Here is a 25830-nt window from a genome sequence, read left to right on the forward strand (position 1 = left end):
TACAAGTAGAAAAGAGGGAATTAGGATAAACTACGCTTTCTTGGCTGGGTTTGGGAGTTGCCCTATGTATATCTCTAAGTAAATCCCACTAAATGTTTGGTTGAACTTCACACTGAGGTTTTTAAGGACAAATTGCATACATTGAGGTTCTTATTGGTGAATTTTATTTTTTTTCCATTGGGGTTATCGAACTTGGAATACAAATAAGTGCCTCAACATCATGAAGCATAATTTTCTTCTGAAGCATAACCATTTCTTTTGATTATTTTTTAGCAACATCTATGTCTTTTCACATGTAGAAGATCAATATATTTATGTACTATTCATATTTTCTTCCATAGGGGATTCTTATGCCATGTATTTTGGTGAACAGATTCTCATTTTGTAGGATTTATTCTCAGTTCCCCATCAGCATACTTTACTTGCTGCAATGGAAGTCTTTCTCTATAGGCGTATAATGTCAGGTCCAGAAGACCATTTTCCAGACTTTTTGACCAAAAATCTTCAGTTTCCACTGAGCCTTCTACCTGAGCCCAAGAAAACTGAGTTTACAAATTACTGTTGTTTACAGTAGACAAGTAGAAATTCCAAGTGCTGATTTAGTCTTCCAGATTTGGTACCATTTTTTAATGTATTATTTCTGTGTAGAAATTCAAATACAAACTGAGCTGAAGTTATAAATTATAAAGTATAAATTGAGCGTCATTTGTTCTCTAAGCTGCTTAAAGAGTAGGAGCTGGGTCCATCCAGTGGAGGGCTGAAGTACAATGATGATTTTTTTGGGTCAGCAGTCCCGGAGTCCTGTTGTCAGAATTTCCCTTCCAGGTTCCTGGAAATGAAGCAGCTGACATGACAGCCTGAAAAACAATAAATGTTCCTTAGTCAGAGATCTCCTGCTAAGCAGAGGATAATTTTAAACAAACGGAGAAGTAAGGGCTGACAAACTGACATCACTGCAATAATAAAAGTGTGATATTTTTATGCATAAGAAGGAGGGAAGAATGAAAAATAACTCATTGGCAAGACCTTCATTGCTTTGTGTTTCCTGTCCAAGACAATAATAACTGACTTAATGAACCCATTGTCAAGATTTTGATTTGACATGGTAAACTGGCAGCAGGCAAAAAGCTGATGTAGCGTATCCTGTCAAATCAGAGCCTTCTTATCTGATTAAATTACTGCCTCATGCCATGCATCAGGCTTTGCTTAAAAATGACCACACACAAAGAAAAACAAATCAGGAATATTTTAGTGTTAAAATCAGCTAGTTCTTAATATGCAAATAATTCTTCTTGTTTTCTATTAAAAGAGGTCGGAAATAAAGGTGCAGTAATAGTGGAGGTTTCCATAAGCCAAACATGTTTGCTACTTCTCTTTCAAATCAGATGATACTGATCTCAGAGCTAATCTGTAGCTCACACTGAAGCTGCTGTGATCTTTCCTTCTCTTTCCCCCCTCAGATATTTTCTCCATGATTTCTGACTCCAGCGGGGTGATGGTTTATGGCAGGTACGACATGTTCCTGCGCGAGGTTCTCAAGCTGCCCACCGCTGTCTTCGAGGGGCCTTCCTTTGGGTACACTGAGCAGTCAGCAAAATCCTGTTTCTCACAACAGGTAAATGAAGAGATGCAGGATCTCAATCACCCTTCTGAGCAGGCCAAGACTCTTCCTGTCTTACACATAAGTGCATATTTGCCCAGGAAACACAGGGCTGGATGAGGGGAAGGTCCACTCCACTGATTTCTGGTGTGTAGGTTTGGTGCCTTCAAAAGGAAGCTGGTCTCCATAGGTTCCCCATATAACCATGAAGAGAGAGGCTTAGTCAAAAAATTATTCAGAGCAGGATCTTGACTTACGCATTCCTAAATTAGGGAACTTCCTAATTTAAGCACTAATTACATATATACCTTTAGGTACTATATATATTTATACCCCAAGGCATGCAGATCTCCACCCCATTTAGTTGGTGTTGGTATAAGCATACAGAACACTAACTTCTGCATACAAAGCTGAAGTTCCACCAAAAAAAATCAAACTTCAGGTTTTCCCAGTGATAGACATAAAAATTTAGGAGTAAGAAGAAAATCATCTCAAAACTTTTTTGTAAATGGGAATCAGTATGTATTAGAAAATCCTTAGTCTCTTACCAATAACACCAGTGAGATAGGGTCAGGAAAGCAATGAATTTATCCTGAAGAAAATACAAGATTTTTTTGCAACTCAAAAGACTCCATAGGTACACTGAGTACAGCACTGGCTTAAGCTAATCCATAGCCCTTCAGAAGCTTCCATAATTGTGGCTGGTTGTCCACTTCTGCACTGGAGAAAGAGAGAATTCCTCTGGTTCTTGCCACACATCACACTGTATAATTCCATAAATATGTAGTAAGGGAATATGCTGAAACTGGGACAATGTTAGAAATGAAGTTGTGTTTTCCTTCTCTTTATCCTTTCATTTGCTAACTGAATACTGTTGAACAAGTAAGTTCAATGGAGCAGGAATAGTGTAATTTTCATGCAAAATAGAGTCTCATTTTTAGTATTCTCTCAGTTTCATCACTAATCAATAGGCACTCCAGTCAGCCGAAAGGAGATGTTGAAATTCATTTATTGAGTCATCTCCCAATTCATTTTAAATGGTAATGTTTGCATATGTGAGACTAGTCTTGTTTCACAGAGGGAGACTTAAAACAGCATTTCATCTTATGTTGAAGAATTTATGTGGTGAAGTGACTTCTGAAAGTTTTGTGTTAAAATAATGCATGGGAACAGGGTATTCAAGCTTTGCATGTTGGTCATGCTGTTATTATGGATGAAAAAAGGAATTTCTTTTCCTGAAAAAATCTAATCCAGGCCTCATTTTTTATCTCAGTAGCCATCAAAAATGGCACTTGCTTTGAGATTGCATCCAGCTGAGTAGACCAGATGCATTAAGGTATCTTTAGAAGCAACATCTTCAAGCAGCAACATCTTCAATCTTCAAAAAATTACGTGGTTTTGTTTACAAGCTCCACTTAGAGCTAACAAGAGTTAAGTCTCTGACTGATGTAAGTACACAGCAGGTTTACAAAGCTGCTGTTTTGCATCTGGAGGCAGCCAAGTACTCTTGTAAATCTAGTCTGATATTTCACTTAAATTGACTTTATGTAGTTCTCATTACATCCTCACTAGGGATGAACCAGAGTTTTGAAATGAAATTCAGATCTTTATGACACCATGATAAATGGTATTTACAGTCTTAGTCACACACAAGTCATTCTTTCTCTCTCTTATATTGCATATAGCATTATCAGAAGTTGATAGCTTGGAATAGGTTTGGCACTCTCACTCATTCTCACAATGGGTCACTTTTGCTTAGCAGAAGCCTTTCAACCCCCTGATGTCTAGAGATTCTTCAATTTCAGGGAAATAAAAAAATTCTGAGAATTATCTGGTCATGGTGTCAAATCCATTCAGTTTACATCTGAAAGGATTTTTTTTTGCAGAAATATTTTATTATTTCCAATTCTACTGGTTTGCTTGATCCCACCACGTATTTTCCTCTGCCTGTAGCTACTGCTAGATTGAATGTCTGTTCAAAGTAGAAACAACAGTGTTTCCTCATCAGCAAATTTGTGGGGCAGAAATACTGGAGCAAGTGACTTAATGTTTCAGAATACAAATCTGTGGCTCAAAAAGAAGTTTTATCATCACCACTTCCCCCATAGGTAGGATTGATGTTATAAACAGTATTGTTATCATTGTAAAAACCACTTTTTAAAAAAAATATCCCAAACTAAAAAGATAGACGCTAACTTCATTTTCTTAGCACTTGTCTAAGTGTTATTCCACAAACCTAGACTCCATCTGTGTGTAGTGTATATTTAGAAAACAGCTTTTGGTTTAAGCTTTCCCAGCAGCTGAAAGAAAATTGCAGGAGGAAAATGTATGGAAATTGCTCTGACAGTGTCCTTTTCAGGGACACTACTTTTTTCTCTAATCCATAAAATCAGTGATCACAAGAGCAGTTTGGCCATAAAGCTGTCATGGAAGCTAAGTTGCTTTATTTGGTGCCAATCAGATTTTAAAGTTATAGCAGCTTTCAAAAGCCCACTGCATTGTGGAAGAGCTTTTCTTGTCTCCTTATCTATTTGCTTTTAGACTGGTTGTGTGTATCCCTTCAAGAGCAGAGGGAAGATCTGAAGCTACTCAGCTCTGCAGGATGGGGCACCGGAGGTCCCTTCTTTTCCTGGGCTTCCTTACACCTTTTTTTCCCTGTGCTCTCAAGTTCTGCTGCAGACAACAGAGACATTTGCTGGCAGCATTGGTCAGCAAAGCTGTGCCAAGCATCCACAGCAGAAAAAGAAATCCACATCTCCAAAAGAGAGATCCTTTTCTCTGAGCTGATGCTTACAGCATAGGATACCTTCTTGGGAACTGCTTATCTGCTCTCCATGGCTGGGAAGATAATTCATACAACAAGCAGGTGGTAGTGTTTGACTGGACTTTCACACTGCAGTTGTTGTGGGGAAAGGTGGTACTCCAGGGAGATTTAGAGCTAATATTCTGGCTGTTTCTGTTCATTAAAGAATCAAGCCCATTCTCACAGTAGCCTGAGGTATTTTCTCCTATGGACAAATATTTTCATATCTTTCCAAATACTTGCTGTGTTTCATCCCTGAGACTGTTGCAGTGTGAGATGTTTTCCATTGATCGCTCACTGAATAAGAGAAATAACAGTTTTATTTACACCTGGTGGTAATTGTGTATAAATGGAGCTCAGATACTTCGTCTGGAAATCTCAGCTCTGAAAAGAATTCCACGACATGCAGAGATGATACATGTCACTGCATAAGTGCTGCTTAGCTTCCTCATGGGGTAACCATAGTTCTTTAGCAAGTTAAAGCAGCAGCTTATGCAATCAGATATGAAAATTTAGCCATCCCTTTGGATATGGGGATACTACTTAAATATGTATGTCTGTAAAATATATCTACATATATTCTCAGCAGGGCTCGATATTTTTGCATCTTAAATTTTATTTAAGGAAGACTCAGTTGCTGATTGAAAAAACAAATGAACTAGGATTTGTGATTACTTTTTCCAGACACCTAAGAAATTTAAGGCTCTAGATTGCATTTTTAAAATCAACAGGGATATCTTAGAGTTTAAATCTCTCTGAAATTTAAAGGGGCATCAATCTGAGTGCTTAAAGGCATGAAGAGTTCAGGAGCAGTTGCAGTCCCTGAGCATATGCAATCTTGACATCCCACAGTCAGAACTCACCCATAACTAGTTGCCCTTGCTCCTTAGACAAGCAAAGTTTCTTAAATTACAGTAATAAATTGCCTGTGCTGGTCTCTCCTTATTCTATATTTCTTTCGAATTTGTGCTCCCTTGCCAGTATTTTCTCTCATTTTCTTTTTTCAAGTACCATCAGCAGTGATTTTTCATTTGAAAATTGGTCACACACAGTGATAGCCCACATCCACTTGTACTTGTCACACGATACTCAAAACAGATGAGAGCATGCAGAGCTGAATACCACCCTTAACCACAAAGCATCTTCAGGAAGTGACTCTAGAAGAGAGTCTGGAAGTGAGTGGGAGCTAAGTGTCTCCAACCCAGCCTTGTGAGAATGACTTCTAGTCATCAGTTGTATCATTGTACTGACTAAAAATAGCCTGGAAAAGCTTTACTAGTATCACTTGTTCTTTTTAGTAAATCAGGGCTACAGGCAAGCAGTGTTTGAAACTTATTCCCAATTGTTTCTGTAGAGACAAGATAAAATAATTTTGAGATGTCTAATTACTGATTTTTTTTTTGTTCATGTTTGTTTCCTTGTTTGAGCAGAAAAAAGTCACATTAAACACTTTCTTGGATACTCTCATGTCTGATCCCCCACCACAGTGTCTAGTGTGGTTACCACTTCTGCATCGACTGGCAAATGTTGAAAATGGTAAGTAAAGAGGCGCTGCCAAAACACAGTTACAAGAATAAACTTTGGTGTGATGATTTTCACACTCTCTAAATGGTTTTGTAAAAGCTACTGTACTGGGTTCATTGACTCCATGTGCTATTTTTACAGTGCCTGGTAAAATATTTGAAGTCTGTTGGTCATTCAGCCAGGAACATGGCTTAAATTTTGCTGTGCTCAGGAAGTTAACCTGCTCATGTCTCCTCCTGTGCTCTGGATAAGCAAAGAGCAATAGGGCTTCATCCATTCACACACTTATATTTGGTAAACTATCAAGACCACAACTTTTATTAGCTATGACATATGGCAGCAGAGAGGGAGCAGCTTGGCAGTTTCTGTTCCTGCAGTATTCCTGGCAGGAGATGTCAGTGCAGTGCAAAACACCAGCCAAAAGGTCCTTAGGAAGGATCTACTCCTAAGTCTACACTGCCAGACCATATCCTCTGAAAAGGAAGTTCCCTGTGGATTGTGTGCATACATTTTTGGTGGTAAAAGGAAAAGGAGGAAAAGTTGTATATGTTCCTGTGCCAAACAAATCCCTCTTCCACTGAAAGGTGCCACGGTGGGTAAGGGATGTTCCCAAGTCTTTTTTGGCTACAGAGCAACCTATCTATTCCACCTTCCTCAAGCTCTTGTCATCCATCCCTGTCCCTCACCAGCTTCACAGTGTTTCCTAGCCCAGAGCAGAAACCCTTCTTGCTGCAAAACTCTGGCAAGGAGTTAAACCCCTGACACTTTCAGCACTGATCCAAATTTTCCCAGACTGAACCTTATGACAGGAAAGGCAGAGGGTGCCTGGGAACAAGGGGATGTTCAGTACCCTGTGGTAAATTTGGTACAGGCTGTAGCAAGGAAAGAGGAACAGAAATAGCAGTATTGCCTGGAAGGGGCTTCCAAATATCTCAGTTGATGCTTTAGTGTCCTCAGTGACTTGCTTCCTTGTCACTGTCTGCTTCTGAACAGAGAACAGGTCCCTCCAAAGGCCAGCTTTCCAAATCTGGACATCCAAAGCTACGTGTTCAACTCCATATATAGGTACCTAAATGACACCACTTGTTCAGATGAGACAGCAGCAATTAAGAGACAATAACATGTCTAAGTACACTTTCATCCTTTCAGGAGTCATACAGCTGAGTTTGACTTTTCCTCCAAGATGCCTCACCTCAGCTGCTTAGAACACAACCAAACACTCAGCTTGTCCCAGTGGTGCAGCTGCAGTGGATTTTCCCACATACGAGTTTCCTCTGTCGTAGAATGGTGTGGATTCAAAGGCACCTTAAAGATCATGCATTTCCAGCTCCCCAGCAGGGACATCTTCCACTAGACCAAGTTGCTGAAATCCCCATCCAACCTGGCCTTGAACACTTCCAGGGATGGGTCATCCACACCTTCTTCAGGCAATGCAATCCAGTGCCTCACCATCCTCACAGTAAAGATTTTCTTGCTAATATTCAATCTATATCTACCTTCTTTCAGTGAACCCATTTCCCCTTGTCCTATCCCTACATCCCCTTGACAAAAGTCCCTCTCCAGCTCTCCTGTAGCCCCTTTAGGTGCTGGAAAGCTGCTCTAAGGACACCCTGGAGCTGAACAACTCTCAGCCTGTCATCATAGGAGAGCCCTTATCTCCATGGCCCTCCTCTGTACTCTGTATTCTGTTAGACACTGAGCACTGAACACACATTTTTTGCTGCTGTGAGCAGGAGGCATGGATACCAGCGAAGAAGCAAAGAGGGGTTTGGTGCCCAGTGTAGAAGTGTTGCAGGTTGCTGTATTCTCTCAGGTCAGAGCTGTCAGCAGCATCCAACGCTGCAGATTGCTTTAAACAAAGAAGGGAGCACCCTTCAGTTTGGGGTTCGTCCATGAGCTTTTTCTGGGTGTTCCTTTGTTTTGCTTTTTGGCTCACCATTTCTTTCTCCCGCCCAGTCTTCCACCCTGTCGAGTGTTCCTACTGCCACAGCGAGAGCATGATGGGGTTTCGCTACCGCTGCCAGCAGTGTCACAATTACCAGCTCTGTCAGGACTGCTTCTGGAGGGGCCATGCCAGCGGTTCCCACAGCAACCAGCACCAAATGAAAGAGTACACGTCATGGGTAAGGGAAGGCTCCTGCCTCGCTGCAGACTGCTTTGCCCTCCAACCATCAGAGAAGCCCCCAGGCACAGCTCTGGGCTCAGGCGAGCTGGGAGCCGGGCTGGCACTTGGATTAGTGACCCTGTCTGGGAGGCTCCGGTGCTGGGAGCCGTCGGGAGAGCGTGGAGGTGGGAATGGTCTTTCCTGGGTGAGGATCTGGTGCGTGCCGCGGTGAGGGCAGCGCAGGAGGGGCTGGCAGCAGGGCAGCGGGCTCATGGCAGCTTCTCCCGTTCCCACAGGACTCACGGTAAAGTTGTCACTGGCTTGCTCTCTTTGGCTACGTGTAAATGAAATGATGAATACTTAATGCTCATTCATCAATATTTTCAGTTGAGTGGCTGCAGCATATGCGTAGCATTTGGGATGATCCTGGCACTGGAGATTTGAGCGTGGTCACGGGCTTAGATCCACAGTAGTGTTTACTCTAGAGAAATGCTCACTTCAGGTTTCTTGTTGTTAATCAAAATGATGCAGTGTTTTTCCTAAGCTGAAAGGGAAGTATCAACAGCTGCTGGAACCTTAACCTTCCCTGAAGGGCATGAGACTTGGGGACTCCGCTTTCCATGGACTGGAGCAAAGCCCCAGTTGGCCCCCTTGTTTACAGAGTATCAAAATCCTTCAGGATTCAAACACAAATAGCAGAAAATACATAATTCATTTCAAACATTTCAAAAGTATATTGTTTAAAAAAAAGGGAAAATTCTGCATACAGCAAAAGCTCCCATTTTTATGGTACTTTGAGTTTATTATTTAACAAAGTTCTGAATTTTAATACTTCTAAAATGTCTGGTTTTCTGTTGATGGAACAGGCAAGGGTTAAATTGGACATTATTTGCTCTGTATGCCAGTCATACAAGCCTGCACTGTATCCCAGCAGACCTGGGTCTGTAATTGTTTTTGTGGGTCCTAATTGCTGCTTGTTGCATAGACACAAATGGCCAGAGTTTAGTATCTGAATAGGAAAAGTGCCCACTCTGTAGCTCAGACTCCATTCCCAGCAGCAATTTGTGCTATAAAATCCATTTTTTGCTGTAGCCAGGGAGCTGTAATTATAGGTAGGAAGTAATTGGAAAACTTAAGATTTCTGCTCAGCAGAAGACAAAAATATGACCAAATGCCTAGTGCTTTCAGATGCTTCCTTGCCAGAAACAAATGTTTTGCTTCAAGTTTGAAGTTGCCTTTCTGTAGCATTCATTAGTATTTGTTCAAACCTGGCTGGCATTCTAATGCATCAGTATCGAGCTCCACATGCAGAGCTCGATATATACTTCATATACTTCACTGGAAGTGTTTATGGGTACAGTGGAAATCAACTGTTCTCAATTCAGAGTGAAATTGCATTTAATGAATGCAAGAGAAAGAGCTTGAACTTTTTGTATTTAGGTTGGATTTCTCTAGTAGAAATATTTCATTATAGAATTGGTGACAATCATATGTCAATGCAGGATGTATATGCACAAATACAAAACTCTTTCTGTCAAATTCCAGAAATATTCTTCAATTTCAGCCTGTAGAGCTGTGTTTTGGGGGGAGGAGACAGTGTAAAGATCATTAACCCTTTTTTACTGGCAGACAACTGAATCACAGGGAGCTGAGTTGAATTCCCTGAAAATCCTTCACACAGCCTAAAAGACACCCTGGATCTTAAAGATCCCTTAGAAGGGAAGTTGAGTCTTCTCAACTGCATAGCCTCCAAACAAAACAGAAAGCAGAAAATACTGGTTTGTTGTTTTGTTTTCTTTTTTTACGCATTAATGAAAATTACCCTTCTTACATACACCATCCCTATCTTTTGGGGACAGTGACAGTACATCAGTCTCTTTTGAAGTGCTGGTGCCACAGTGGGACAATTCCTGGCAAGCCCCTGTCTCAGATTTCCATTCTCCAGTGGGCAGTGGCCACAGGAGGTGGAAGAGAAGCTTTGTACTAGCAGCTAAACAGTACGGGGTACTGGAGGTGAGGAGGGAGATACTAGTGAGGGGGGAGAACAAAGCAGCCTAGTGCCTGGCCCATATCTGGGAGGGAAATGATGTCCCATACAGTGTATCCATAGGGACAAGCGTGCTTGGATCTGTTCTCCTTGCATTCCCAAGCTGGTGAGGTACAAGCCAGCACCAGTCCAGGTAACACAAACTGTGCTGTTCTTTGTTCAACAATGCCTGAGTGCAGCATTGCAAAAAAGCCATGGCAACTTTCCCTATAGATACACCCCCAGCCTGCTCTAAAGGCTGCTGGAGGTAACAGTAATCCCTTCCCAAACTGAGCACTCTTTGCCTTACCAGACTCTGGGCATGGGAGGGGGGCAAGGGGGATGTCAGTCCATAGATACCTGAGCTGTTAGAGCTTCTTGTTGTTTTGTGCTTCCTGTAGCAGAAACAGTATGCACCTTACTTGTCCAGATTACCTCTACCTTCCTTGTTCCTCCCAGAAATCACCTGCTAAGAAGCTAACTAATGCACTTAGCAAGTCTTTAAGCTGTGCTTCCAGCCGTGAACCTTTGCACCCAATGTTCCCTGACCAGCCTGAAAAACCTCTAAACCTGGCTCATATTGTGTAAGTATCTGTGTGCTGTAGACAAAGTAAGCTTTGTGGTAGGAGTTGCTTGCACCAAGTGTAGATACTACAGCTCTGAGCAAAGGAGGAGGCAGATGTGGCTTGTCCAGCTCAATGCATCACAAGTGCAAATTTGCTGGTGGGGATATTTAGTGCAAAAGTGTTCTTCTGGTGTGACTTCACCTGTAAAACTCAATGGGATATATAGGTATAATCAGCTACTGGGACACAACATTGTAATGTTGCCATTCTCCTCAAGAGATGTCCATGCAATTTATGGAGTTTCAGCACTTTGGGATGTATTGATGCTGAGAACATCAGTTCTGTCATCTAGAGACTATTAACTTCAGTGTACCACAGGTATGCCTTGACACAAGGCACCAGAGAAAAGTAAAATCAGACCAATTTTGTAGAAAAAGGTGTCAGAGTTCTCATTGACTTTAGTGGAGCTTCTTCACCCAGCCTTGAAGAATTGTGTTAGTTTGCATAAAAAGCAGGCCTTCAACTGCCAAGTCACTTGAAAAGAGTCTATTAGCCTAATGTTTTGATATGTTGAGAAAGCAAGATTATTTTTTGGTATAGTAGCATGTCACTACTTTTTTTCTGCGTGAATCAAGAAACCCAAAGCAGAAAGAAAATGTATTTGTGCAGGGTGAGGAAAGTACCACTTTGGATGGGTTTTTTTCTAAAACATATCCACTAGCCATAGTGGCAGATACAATTTTCTCATTTATCAACTTGGCTTACCTTTGCTTCTTGGGTCCTTTAAAATAAAGGGAAAAAACCATTAAATTTCCCATAAAATTAAGAAAAAATTAAGACATTGATTGGAAGAAAGGTACAAAGAAATTAAGCTGGAAAAAATATTCCAAAAATACTGCCTTTAAAGTGTTTCTCTTATTCTGGTGTATTTCTTAAGAAAATATCTTTCTTAAGCATGTTCCCAGGGCTCCTGACTGAAGCATTTTGGGCAGCAGCCCATTAGAATTGTATTTTCATGCTGGCTGCTGGAACTGCTCTAGTCTGTATTATTATACATATTTACCTTTGTCCATCCTGAATATTTATATGTAGGATCTCTAAGGGCAAGTGCGCTCCAGCCATTGTGGGCTGTGTTAACACCTGGAAAGTTCACTCAACCTGCCTGGCATTTTTAGGATGAATTGTGCTGATGGTCTTCCTTATGTGGTTATAGCACAGCTTCTTCAAGGTGTAAGAGAGTGCCCTGGTCTTCAGAGACAAGGTGCCTCTGACGGATACCTAGTGCCAAATCCCCGTCACACTTAATTGTCAGTTAAACCCCTGCACCTCTTGATGCAAGAGTACTGGGAGGACGTTGTTCTTTGGCAGAAATGATCCAGAGTTGGATCTGCTGAGCTCCCTCCCTGCTGTGCCTGGCCCTGCTGGCAAGGCAGTGATAATTTCACAGGGCAGATTTTGGCCATCCATAAGGGAAACTGAGAGAGACAGAGAGCTTGAAACTGAAAGAGAAGCCTCTGTTCCCTGTTGGCAGGGGTATCTTGAAGGCCTGGGGATATGTCAGAATATAAAAGGTAGTGAAAACTGGGCTACTGTGAATGGATTAAGTGCATTTAGGCAAGGCAAGGGGAAGGTACCATAATTAAGTAGGAACTGATCCAAATTTTTGCTGTGAAATTAACACCTTCCCTTATTCCTAAATATACAGACAATTTAGAGTGACGGGATGTGAGAACAAACCACCATCTATTCTGGTTTATGACAGTTTCTCTTTATTCATAGATTGATGGTAATATAACTTGGCAATATATATTGGCTACAAGGATGCATGAGTGAGAAACCTGTAAGTTGTGGAGGTATCATGATCTACAGCATAATTGACACAAATTAACTGAGGGGAGAGGTATGCCACAGAAACTTGTCGAGAATATCTTCTCACTGATGCAGTTTTTATTTTTAAACATAATGGAAGTTGAGAGAAACAGCTCTGGGCAGGAATCCAGGCAAAAAAAGGGGGTTTATATTTGCATCAGATGGAAGAATTTTGGCAACAAAACAATATCCTTTTCTTAGCTTCTAGCATAAATGGGGACAAGTGCTCCCTGCATTACTATAGAGACTTTCCTTTTGTTTGTTCTTCCACCTTTGCCTGGGACCAGACAAAAAGACTGCATGGCTTTTTTGTTTTACTGGTGCCACATAAAATTTTGAATTAAGCAAGAAATACATCTAAAGCCTCACCTAGAGAAATAGTTATCCACGTGTCATAAACCTGGTGGTAGAACTCCTCCCACTGATGAAAGGGTCATTTTTCCTCTCTCTACATAAGAATAGCAACATGAAAGAAAGTCCAGACAGCAGAGATGAGAAATGGCATGGCCATGGAGATATTTTTCAAATCTATTTTGCACTGTCCTGACTTCATTTCCATCTGAAGCCTGTGGGAGCATTATTTTTGACATCAGTGTAAACAGCTTGGAGCAGCCTGGAGCATTTTGGAAAATTCCTCCTATTTAATTTGGTTTATTATGTGGATATACATTGTGCCATAGCATGCTTTTATAACATAGCATATTTCAATAGCACCAAATGTTTTCTGTCTCCTTGAGGACAGTTAATTCAGTACCACTTTAATCAGAAAGTTTAATCACTCCCTTTCAGGGGTTTAAAATTAACCTCAGAAAGGTATAATTTATAGTCAATAGCTGACTTTTCCTTTGCTTTGCAATAAAGTCTTTTGTTCTGTCTTAGCACATCACACAATTCTGTGTGTTTGAACATCCACTTGATACTCAAGTGGAACCTCAGGACTCTGACAGTGGGCATCAGCCTTTAGGAAACTTGCCTTGGGAAAGCTCTGGTATAGCTTAATATCATTTTTTCATTATGAGAATTGACAAAGTAATGCTAATCAGGAAACCTTAGCAAGGTCTTGGAGTTTAAAGACATTTTTACACAAGAGTAACTTTGTTTTTGTAAACAGATTAATGACCTTTTATGCACAGATGCTCTCATGCTTTTTCAGATTCAGGGTCATAAGAATGGAGTATGTCCAATGTATTACTTGAGCCATATACATATTGAACTGACAATTTAATTAATTATCTCTTTTCCATTTTATTCTGCTGCAAAAGAGATACTTGGTGAGTATTTTTCTTCTTTAGTACACTTGATGAAGGAAAAGCTTGGAAAAATTGCAATAATCTCGGTATTACAAAAAAAAAATAACATTAAACACTTCTTTGTAAGTATTTGGAGGACAAAGGACTGCTTCTCAAATTCATGACTGATGAGAAATGAAGTTTTTCTGAGTTTCTGCAGATGCAGGGTTCGGTTAAAACTCTGTTTTCATATACATAAGTAACACTCCACATCCTACTTCTTTCTTTTCACAGTTGTAAACTTCTTAAAATCAGTGTGACATTATCATGCTGAGAAATTCATTTGAATGTTTCAAATACCATATTTTTGTCTGTTTTATAAGAAGTTACAGGACGAAATATATAGTAACAGTTCGGTTCTGTGCAGAACTGGGTTTCTTGGACATGCTTTAGTTGACCAGTTGTCTTGCACAATTGGAGCCCAGTGAATATTTTGCAGATGGCTACCAAATTTCTACTTGCACATCTGCAGAATTCAAAAAGCAAGATGGTCTTTCATAGAGCCTAAAGGGAATGTGAACCAAACTGAGGTCCGAATGTGGCTTCAGATTCTGCTCATAACTGATTGAAAGCCCTGTGATTTTAATAACATACCTTTTAGTTGTTCCTGAGCAGATAGATCTTTTGCCCAGTGTTTCCATAAGAAGTCTGCTGAAAAGGGGAAATTTCTCCTTAATGGATGCAGAAGGAGAAAATTACACACAGATTATTTTTAAGAGTAGACAGTAAAAGAAAGCAGAGGAAAATTCCTTCTTGTTTCATTTTTTTATAAAAGCAGGAAATAAAGAATGTAATAATAAAATCATCATTACTAATGGGTCCTCTTGAAGTAAATACTTACTCTACATTTTGATTTGGGATTTGTTATACCAATTAAAAAACTTTGCCATCAAACCAGTTTAAAATTCCATGTGTATTTCATGAGATGCTGAGGGCTTGGGTACACTGTGGTCACTATGTGGATGTGGTAGCATGGAGCTTAGCACCAGGAATAACTTCATGAAAAGATGTGTCACTTATTGGCAGTTCCATGCTGCAGAACTCCATGGTGCCACAGAGCATGGACTGCCAGTGCTCGTCCTGGCTGGTTGAAAGCAGGGATTGCACCCTGGACGTTGCCTCTGGAAAGGAACAATGGCATTGTGGCTATTCTACCAAAGCAGGGGGGAAAAAATTGAGCAGGTTGCCTAAAACTCACCTCAGAACACACAAAGACATTATTTCCCTCCAGGCCTAAGTACCAGTGTGTTTGTATCAACTTCGTGAAACCACAGCATCTATAATTTGAAACTATAACTGCGTAAAGCAGAAGATGCCAGTTGCAATGTTACTTTGAAGATGCCAGTTGCTATATTACTTTAAACAAGCTCATTCTGTTCTACATAAATACTGTTGCTGATGGAGGGGGTTTTGGTGCAAAATTAATGCAGCTGGATATTTTGCCTTTCAGGCCCCCCCGACCTGTAACCAGCATGAACGACACACTCTTCTCCCATTCTGTTCCCTCAGGAAGCCCCTTTGCAAACAGAAGGTGAGTTCATATCCTTATTTATATCAAACCATTATAAGATAGTGGTGGAAGTTTCAATTTTCAGTTCCCTCAGGGGTAAAAAAAACACCAAACCCTCTCACCAAACCCAGACCTAAACGTAAGCAGAGAAATGCCTTGGTTAATTTGGAGTGGCACCCAGACATCTGAACAGAGAGCTGGAGTCACGGCACCCTAGGCTCCCCACAGCAGAGCATTGAATTTCAGCTCTCATTTGAACCATTCTGACCCACTAAAAAGTACTCACATGCAACCCCAGGCAACCTCCCATAGGGACCCAAAATGGGCTGTTGGTGAGAAATCATTTTGTAACAGCAATATGGGAATAGGAGCTGGGATGTGCCATTGCCTACTGGGAATGCATGCATCATTTAACAAGATATGGATGAACAGAGAGTAGAGGTCTTCATACTTCGAAGACATAGCAAGCCATCCTGTTAAATCTTCCTGATTTTCATTAAAATCAACAAGGAAGAAGGAGTAGTCTTGGAATATGGTGACTGACCCTTCAGTAAACAAACCAGGGAAGTCTCATCAGAAACAAATCCCAAAGAGAAGGTGCTTGCAGCTGACTGTACATTTTGACTCAATATTTTGGCTCATCCAGCCAAAATATGTGTGTAGCATTTGCTAGCTGTCTGACCCCATCTGTGTGAGCCTACAAATGCACATAGGTAAGAAGGTGGCAGGAAAATAACTTCCTGCTGTCTTAGGGAAGATGAGCAATGTTTCTTCCTTGGGTGCATTTTATTGCTTGACTCCTGCTGTGTGTGTCAGTGCTTCAGCATTCCCAAATGACTAAACACAATCTCTGGAAATGCACAGGTACATATTTTAACATCAAAACTGAAACCAAACCTGCAGTGTACACTGCAAAGTCAGAGTGTAGACTGTTTACTACTTATTTGGTTTATGAATTGTTACCACAAGCTGTAAGCTGTAAATTCTGTGTTGTCTCAGTGCAAGTGGGTGTGACTGAGATGCTTTGTGAAAGCCAGTTCCAGAGCAGCCCCCAAGGCCAGATCTGCTGCCTATACAGAGAGACTGCAAATGCAGATTCATTTCTGTAGTTGGAATATATGGGGGTTTATGTGCAAGGCAGGGTAATGTATTTGTAGCCTCTCCAGGAGAGGTCGCTAAGAGAAGCACTCTTTAGGAGTGTTGCTGATGCTTCTGTTTATTCCCACGACATCCCTGTGCTTGATTAACAGAAGTACACCACTCCTTAGGCCAGGGACCTGCAGTAACACTCACAGCACTGTCTCTACTGTGCTGCTTGTCTCTCTTTGCCTGTAAAATATACCTGATTGTTTAACTTTTGTCTTCTTTAGTAACTGACTGTCTTTAACTATCAGGTTTAAACATACATGCTTCCTGAACTATTAGAATTCCTTTTTTTCCCTAGGAAGCACTCCTTGAAACACTCCCTAGGAAACACAGAATCCCCTAAAGGCAGGTGATAGTACAACCTGCCCTCAAGCATAGGTACCCACACTTCATATAAGTGGATAGTGTGACATCCCTGTCCAGTTAAAAGTTTCCATTAGGTAGCATTCTGGCTTTTTTAGAGTTAACTGTACCCTGATATGTAAACTAATTACACTGATTGCATATTAGAAGTTTTTTCACTTTTGTTTCATTGACATAGCAGGATTTTATGAGTTTGACAGCTTATTCTCATATTTTTATTTTCACCTTCTACAAATTTAATTTGCATCTTTTTATTGGAAAGAAAAAGCACCCTACAAACAGCCAAGTCAGTACTCTTTCTAAATAAATTGGATTTATTGTTACAAACCCTCTCTGAACACTCTGCCCTCTGTATATTCTTTTTGAGGTATTAACAAGGTTTCATTGTTTGAATCATTCAGGTTACTTGGGGGTATAAATGCAGCCAGTCCTGTGGCTGATGAGCATTCTCTTATAAAGCTGTATGTAAATCAGCTTCACAACAATTCACGGTCAGTATGAGAGCACTAACCTACTAATCGCAGTAGTTCTGTAGCTCATGCACTAAATCATTAGCAATTCTGCTAAACTACTCAAAATATTCTTTAAGGAAGGCTCTGATGGGCTAGAGGGTTTCTGTGGCTCTAATTAGTCTTTTGAATAGACTTCCTGCTGGCTGTGGGCTTTGCCAACTTCTCTTGCTTCTGCACAGCACAACTCTTTCCTTTTTTTCCCTTTCACATAGGATTAATATTAATGTGTCCTGTGGAAATTGGAAATATTGCTTTTGTAAACTACACCTTTATGGTTCCATCATCAGTGTATGACTTGCCTGTTGTGTTCTTGACCAAGGAATGAGAGAAGCTTGCACAAAGGCCTGGAAATTATTTCAGGTCTCACAGCCAGCTTCTTCTGCCTCAGCTCTCTCTGTGGGTGGCTGCTGTTCTGCCCTAAGCACTGCTTGCCAATAACCCTCCCCAGACCCCTCAGCTTTGCTTTTCAAAAAGACTACAGGAAAGGCAGATCTAAGTCCTCCTGAAGCTAATGAAAACTTCCCATTTATAGTGAGCACTGGATTTGGACCCCTGCCTCTTGTTGCTGAGCCCTTTGTCCAGCATTCCCTCACATCTCAGTGACCTAAAGGAAGATCCTGTTTCATTCTGCATAAAAGAAATACACAATTGCACAAGAACAAAAAAGTTTCCCCACCTTTTTTAATGTGGAATTATGTGGAAATTTCCTTTTTTTTTTTTTTTTCATGTTAATCCATGAGCATTAACTATAATTCAGTAAGAATTATCTGCTAAATGCCAAGATCTTCAGTCTGGGTTAGACTAATAACTGCATCTTCACTCATTTTTTTAAGTTTTACTGTTACTATTGCCCTGGGAAAATCAGGCCCCATTAGTGGAAGCTCACCCTCTTGAGCATAAGAGAAACAGACTTTGATGGCTCTGTTTGCAATTGTGCTGGTTTTATATTAAATACTCCATGATTCATATTATAATAAGAAGAGTATAAACTCAGAGTAAAATTTCTAGCTGGATGTAATCAACACTAAAAGCTCTGCTGGCTGTGTTTTCACTGCAGATAACTTATGGTTACTTTAATTTGTGTTGCAGTCTAGTCCAGAGGTTTCAGATAGCTTTAAGTGACATTTTTATGTAATTTGAATGTTTATTCAAAGGAGACTTGGCAGAGAAAGTCATTCACAGCATTCCCATGGTATTTATTTCAGCTACTTGTGTTCCCATAAGAACATAGCCATTCGAACCAGTTCCTCCCTGTGGCAGCAAATGCCAAATTCAGCACACCAGCTCATTCTGCTGCTGGATATGGATAGCATCTCCTAAGTTCAGCACACTATTATATTTCTGGATACAGAGGTGAAAACTGGAAATTTACTGGGAGGGTGGAGAATCTTGTTAGAGGAAAGATATTTAATAATTGGTAAATGCAGTGACAAATGGTGGGGAGCAGCTGAAAGGAGATGGAACATTATATACTATTTACACTTTAATTGCATCTGAAGCACTGATTTTGATTTTACTCCAAAGCTCAAAGGAAGATGGGTTCAGGCTTTCCCAAAGATGCTTTTTAATTTCTTCAAACTGCTGTAGAATTAAAGTCTACTTAAAATTTCTGTGCTTGTTTGCTTAGTTTGAGCCAGCAGGTCCATAAGAGAGCTTTAATGAGGAGGTTGGCTTAGCAATTACAAGCACCTTTCTTCTTAATGTATACAGTGTGGAAATTGGTATCAACAATATGCTCTGTACAGCTCAAGAACAGCTTTAAAGCACTTGTGCTAGACAAGAAGAAACAAAAAAGTCTGTGATCTTCTCCCAAACACCAAATCATGGTCATTTGCTGTTGACAGCTAACATGATTAAAACCACAAGGCCTGTAATTCTTTTGTTGTAGCTAATATTCAGGGGGTTTCTCTCAATTGTTTTTGCAATTTCCACTGGCTTAGAGTGCAGCAGAACAAGGGAAGATTACTGCAGAATAGGTAATGCCCTTGCAAACCCAGTGATTTGGATATGTTACATCAAAACAAGCAAACTTAGCATTATAGAAACTTTTGTCTATTCAAAAGAAATAACTCTATACACTGAATTAATGTTTTCCCCTTATTTGAATAATTTTTTCCCCTGCTGCAGTCTGTCATGCTGACTTAAAGTATATAGCTGCCATAGTAATGGGTACAATGTCCTGCTCTTTCTTTATAAATGTTTTCTTTAAGCTATTGAATTATTGTGCTTAGGTAGGATAAGATGAAACAGAATGATTTTTTCTTGCATTTTTCTCAGCCCCTCCTTCACAGCTAATGCATTTAGTTCTTCTAAAGGGGTAATAAACCAGAATAAATGGTGTGATGCAGCTCATGCTGGTGAACTTGGAATGACTTGGCAATTGTGTGATAGATAGAAAGAATGCACTGTGATATCAGATACCCATAGCCAAGGAGAAATTGAGTCTTATTCAATGCTGAGTCAGAATGGCTGGTGCCTTTTTTGAACTCCACATAAAAGTTAAAGGAAATGGTATTCTAACTAACAAGATATTCTACCTCTAACAAGAGATTAGGCCAGATTTCTGGTCATCAGCTAACTTGGAACAAAACATACTGGTTGCTGCTGTTCTCCATGTTCCTGTCTCTAAGGAACATGGTAAACTTCAACTGCTTGCTATCTTGGCATATTTTTTTCAGAACAAAATATTTCAGCAGAATATCAGCAATATTCCACCTGGCTAAAGGAAAGGTTTATATGTTTGATTGTTTAGTGGCCAGGTAGACACTAATGAGGGCATAACATTTACACCAATATTATTAGGTCTGTATCTTTATAGACATCTGCTCACAGCTGGAAGGCTTGTCTCAATTTGGATGGAGAAGCATTACTTAGCATCTTACAAGATGTTCCATTTTAGCAGGAATATATCTTTAAAATATCTATTCCAGTTGGAAATTCTCTGTGGCCAGAATGATTAGTTGTATTTTTGGGAGTATGTGGAGGATGTAGGAAGATATGGAAGAACAAGAAGGACAAATGTCAGTTCTTCCAAATGAAGGAGGATTGAAGGTGGAATGGGGGACAAAGGTGAAAGGGATTATAAAGGAGGCAGCCTAACCTTGATATCCAAAGATACTGAAATTATAAAAGAGTTCATAAGCATCTGGAGGATAATAAACAAGATATAACCACCATAGATTTGTCAAGAACAAATTATATCAGCCAAACTAATTTATTTCATTGACAGGATGACTGATCCAGTGGATTAAAAAAGAGGCAGTGCATACAGTACAGGTTGACCTTAAAAGGGCTTTATACATAGTCCCAGGTGACACAGAAGTACCCAAAGGAAATACAAACATAGGGAAATTAGTAAAAGAGCAACATTGAAAATGAATAATGAGGTTTTCAGAAGTTTGCTGTCACTTTAGGAGAAGGACATCTGCTGGGATTCTTGAAAGCTATCCTAAATTAGACACTGCACTATCTCTCATAGTAACTTAATGGAAGCAATAGAGTGAATACATCCAATTTGTAGGTGGTACAAAGGTTGAAATAGTTGTGGAAAGGAGTGCTTGGAGAGCAATTTCTAAATAAAAGAAAAGTAGCTCAGTAGCAATGGTAGTAATTGATGTCCAAATGATCTGAAATCAATTACAGGAAATTCAGTAATTATAAGTGAAAATTGCTGTAGCAAGGAAGCAAATAGTCAGATAAAAGGTGGGAGTATAATTGGATGGATAGAAATATTTTAAAAGAGGACCTAGCAGTTGCAGTGAACCACAAACTAATTGAAGTCAGCAATACAATTGTTAGATTGCATTTGACCCTGGAACATCATGTGGAAAGCCATTAAAACTCATTCTCCAGAGGAGGAGACATCTACCTAAAGGTTTGCTTGCAGTTTAGGGCAGCAGCACGGGGATGGATATGCTAACCAGCATGTCTGGAGTCCAGAGGAGACACCCAAACATCAGAAAAACAGAGAGAACGTAACTCATGAGAAAAGGTTGGAAGATTAACGTTTGCTTAATCAACTAAAAAGGAAAGGTCCATGGTAACAGTTGCTCAGTGAGTAATCCTTGCTCTCCTGTCTCTGCACACTGACTGTGTGGCCTCGGGAGCATGGGAGAGGGGAACTTGTGGTTGGTGGAGGGCACACTGTTAGAAAGCAAGGCCCAAAATCTGCCCTGGGGCCTTCGGTCTCCCACTGTGGCAGCATACTTATCTGTACTTTTAGAAGTGAAAGGTGCATTTGTGGCTGAAGTGGCACACCCTGTACCCTGTGAATGCATTTTCCTTCTGTAACTGGGAAGAAAACCTGTGGAAAACGCATCCTTCTAGATGGCATGGCACATGTTAATCTGCATGGATTTTGCCCCAGTGGAAGTGCAGTACACATAAGTAGCATGCTGGTGGGCAGAGAAATGTGAAACAAGCATTTTTTCTTCCAGTATTGAAGGTTTTGAAGATTTGCACCACATTTGTGCAACATTACCTGCCTACATACACACACACACATAGACCCATACACCCCTGGATGCACAAGTGCATCCATGCTTTCACACCCATGAAAAAAAAAGGGATTAATTTTTAAAAGGAAGAAAGTACAATATAATTTTGTTTTGATTTTTTGTTTCTTAAAAACAAAAAAATGCTGCAGCATAAAAAAAAAAAAAACATTTTCAATGTTTCTCGTTTTTAGCCAGTGGTAGCTTGTTAACATGGATATTGAAGTGTTGGGAAAGAGGCAGTTACTGCAATCCATTAAATACTGTAATTAGGAAAAAAGTGTGTTTGGTGACCTATATATTATTTTAAATCAACAGAACAACAGTACTTCTGAAAATTAAACTGCTGTATCCCATCACTGCATCCAAATAAATGCCTTTCCATAGATTATAGAAACCATCTTACAGTTAATGTGGAGAAAAGCAATTTAGCTGTTATGGTAAAGTTTTCCCATCTCAAAAGCAGCATTTGAGACCATGTTTATCTCAGACTCTATCTGGAAAATACAAGCCTCTCCATTTGTGAGAGAAGCATATTTTGTTTGTCTTTTCTGTAGTGGAGGCTTTAATAGTTTGCTTTTGGAGAACAGGAGGGGAAACTTGTAATTCCTGATTTTGCATTTCCTGATGTTTTCTAGAATTCCTTTAAAGCTTCTATTATTTTTATTCAGTCCAGGGCACTCAAATGAGCTTCTCCAAACTCTGTTCTATAATGAATTTCAGACATCACTGTTTACCCTCTTCTTAGTTTTCCTGTCTTATTAACTAGCTCTCCTTCCAAGAATACTGAAGTAGAGCAGAGCAAACTGCTGGCTAGGGCTGCTCCAGCTTTCTTGAAAGGCAAAGGGTAAGTTAAAGAGAGAGTATGTTCTTAAATTGCACTAACACAGCTAAACCAAAACATTTCCTCTATTCCTCCCATTTTTAATGTATTCTATATACATTTTTCCTGAGAAAATTGTGATAAGCAATTAACCCAGTGAGCTAAGTAAGGCATGTTTAAATATATGTATGTACACCTGGACTCATAAGGTCTTAATCAAACACTTCCAAGCAAATCCAGCTTGTGAATTCAGTGTGTCAGTCATGTGTGTTACATGTCTATATTAATGGTTTTGTACAATATTAAACCAAATAATGCTGACTTCACGATTTGCTGAATTTTTTAGTAAATGCTATTGTACAGCTCCAGAGTTCAGTCCCTGGCCTGATGTGGCATCTCACTGATTTCTGAGGCTGGCTCTGTCATCAAGTGGGATGCTACTATCTTAAATCACTAAATACTAACCATATAAATTACAATAATAACAAAATAATTCCTGCACTTGGCGTGTTGTTTCATTTTGAATTTTTTTTTCTAAGAACACTGACGTATTCATTGCCAGATTCCCATTTCACAATCTCACTCCTGCTCTCTCTGTGTGTGTGTCTGTCTGGCTGACACCCTGCCCCTGTTGCAGGTTGCAGTACAGCCTGGATGTTGCAGACAGGCTGGCTGATGAACACGTGCTCATCGGGGTCTATGTCAACATGCTGCAGAGCAGCCCCGCACGGTTAGTGCAGCTTGGGCACCCTGGGGCACCCAGCAAAGGCACCTTGCTCAGCCAGAGCCTCTCCCTGTTCCCTCCCTGCCTGATGAGCTGGAGCAGCTCTTCATGAGCACTAACCTCAAGTGAATGTGTGTGAATATGGGGAGTGTCCTCCCAAAGTTGGTGGATTGTGGCACTGGCTGGTATTCTCTCTACTGAGGCTTGCAAGGTATTGCCAAGTGTTGCAAATAATTGCTGAGTTAAGAATGGCTATGCAGGTTGCTTGGGATACTGAGCTCTAGGCAGTGCAGGGCTTGGTGGTAGTGCAGAAATCTTCACACAACAATAACTAAACAAGCCCATGTTTTCAAGGTATTCATTTTTGAGATCATATATAATTTGTAGCTTCACCTTCCTTGAAAGTTAGAAACTGTAACAGTACATGAATAATTAAATCACAATAATAATCTTCTTACTAACCTAGTGAGAGAAATTAATTTTGATTCTTACATATATCAGGCATTGCTTTTAAATCTGCCTGATTTCTGCATTGTTTGAATCTTGTATACATATTTTCCCTTCTTTCCTTTAGACTCAGGGGTTTTAAATGGGTGTCTTGAACATTATTAATTGTTAGAGCTTTGTCTCCTAAACCTATCAGCTGTCCTGGCACTTGAAATGCTGGCATTGCAGCCCATCACACCAGGGAAGGGAAATGCTGCCTCAGCTCTCCAGTGGAACAGAATTCCATAGACTTTGCAGCCCTGTACCAGCAGAGTGGTGAGCAGTATATGGCCCTAGAAAATGTGGTGCTGAGCAGAAAACTGTACAATGTTTCTATCAAAAATATGATCAGGACGTTGATTTTGCTCTTAGCAAACCCTTCAGTTTCCTGTGCTGCCACTCCAGAATATTTCCTGGGTTAGAAGAGTCTCCATTTACTCCAGTATGTAGGAGGCAATAAGCAACTTCATTTAGGAGAGTGAATGCAATGGTTCTCTGCAGTCTTTAAAATTTCACTTCTGCATTTACCCTCTGTTGAAAATGGGAGTAATTTGTCATGCCCAGTGGATAAAAAAGTCTGCCTCCATTGTCCTGGATCTGCTTCTCTATAGCCCACCGGAATGTGCCAGTGGTGGAGGGTTGAAAAGGCAAACCAGGTTTTAGTGAGGAAAATGAAAACCATTTATCCTAAACAAAAACATTTTCAAGAGGAATTTCATTCCTGAAGAAGCACTTCCAGAAATCAGGCTTATTGAGGAATATTGACATGTGGCTGTGAAAGCAGGTTCTTGGGGGCATGTGTGTGACCAGGCATTGCCCACCCATGACTGAGGACAGGAATATGCTGCCACTCAGTCTGGTGTGACAGGGAGAAGGAAAAGTGGCCCTGGCTACCATGAGTGACTCATTTGATAGGATTGTTCAGGAGGGGAGTGAAGAATGGACACGGTGGTGCTAGGCTGGTTTGCCAGGCAAAGCATTTTAGAGTTCATTTAGCTTCAGTGAAGGCTACCAGTTCCTCCTGAGACCTCATTATGGGTCCCTCCCCTCATCTGTACTGTTTTCGTCCTACAAATTTTATTCTTTATATTCCAACCTGTTCCTTCAAGGCTTTGAGCCAACCTCACCAACTCATAGCACCTTTGTTTCCAAATATACATACACAAATCATATGCCATGATATTCAACATTTATTTGGTTTTGAGAAATGAATGGGGGAGTGACTGACAACAACCTTAATTGTTTAAACAACTGATGCAAAGCATAGTACATAACATCTGATTACTGGCATTAAATCAGTGCAGTCACAGCTTCCTCAATGAGAAACAATCTCAGTTATTTGTATAATTAGATTTTGACAGAAACATAACCTAGAGGGGCAGTAGTCTTAGTCAAGCATCAGATCATAAACTGCACTGCCATTTTCTGCTTTGTTGGATTGAGACTGCTAGTAGAGAAATAAAATGGTTACATTTTGGTAAAAACAAGAACAAAATCCTGCCATCCTAGAGCTCCTGTGTGAAGCCAGTTTCCAGAGGAGTAGGTGAGACCTCTGCAGAAAGCTCAGCTGCTGCGTCTCAAACTCTGGGGTGGCATCTTCAGGCAAAGCTGACCTTCTCCTGCCCATGCCCCACAGTGGCTGGATGCACTTTGCTCAAAACCCGCACACTTGTGCCGGGATGGTGCTGAGTTCAAGTTATTCCCCCCTGCACCTTAAGGAGTTTTGGTAACCTGGGTAAAGCATGCAGTTAACCAAAATGAGGTGGCTTCTGATTTAGGGGAGGCTGCAGCTGGCCAGCTCTGCTGTTCAATCTGCCTGCAAAATGCCACCTGCACCTACCCAGACATCAGATAACTCAAGTGCTTCTGGCAGCCAAAGCTGAAAAGTGGAATGATTATAGCTGGACCTTTATCTGCAAGAAAAACCTGCAGAGATATTTCATGAGCATAATACATAAAATTATCTGAAAAGCTGTATAGTAACATTTAAAA

The 25830-nt window shown here is 40.4% G+C and overlaps 1 protein-coding gene across 16 annotated transcripts in view; it reads left to right on the top strand.

Moving 5' to 3' along the window:
• The window catches only part of DTNA (dystrobrevin alpha), a 224508-nt gene that overhangs the window by 163225 nt on the left and 35453 nt on the right, over positions 1-25830 (top strand). For 10 of the 16 annotated variants that reach the window (XM_064706057.1, XM_064706045.1, XM_064706046.1 and 7 more), the window contains 8 exons: positions 1461-1615; positions 5834-5939; positions 7884-8050; positions 10517-10641; positions 15232-15312; positions 17202-17291; positions 22575-22652; positions 23266-23358. In XM_064706057.1, coding sequence (XP_064562127.1) covers positions 1461-1615; positions 5834-5939; positions 7884-8050; positions 10517-10641; positions 15232-15312; positions 17202-17291; positions 22575-22652; positions 23266-23358 — 895 coding nt within the window. The remainder of the gene's footprint in view (positions 1-1460; positions 1616-5833; positions 5940-7883; positions 8051-10516; positions 10642-15231; positions 15313-17201; positions 17292-22574; positions 22653-23265; positions 23359-25830) is intronic. The other 6 variants (XM_064706052.1, XM_064706054.1, XM_064706058.1 and 3 more) reach the window with 2 other exon arrangements.

The sequence above is a fragment of the Zonotrichia leucophrys genome, chromosome 2 (assembly GCF_028769735.1).
Source record: "Zonotrichia leucophrys gambelii isolate GWCS_2022_RI chromosome 2, RI_Zleu_2.0, whole genome shotgun sequence".
Lineage (NCBI taxonomy): Eukaryota > Metazoa > Chordata > Aves > Passeriformes > Passerellidae > Zonotrichia > Zonotrichia leucophrys.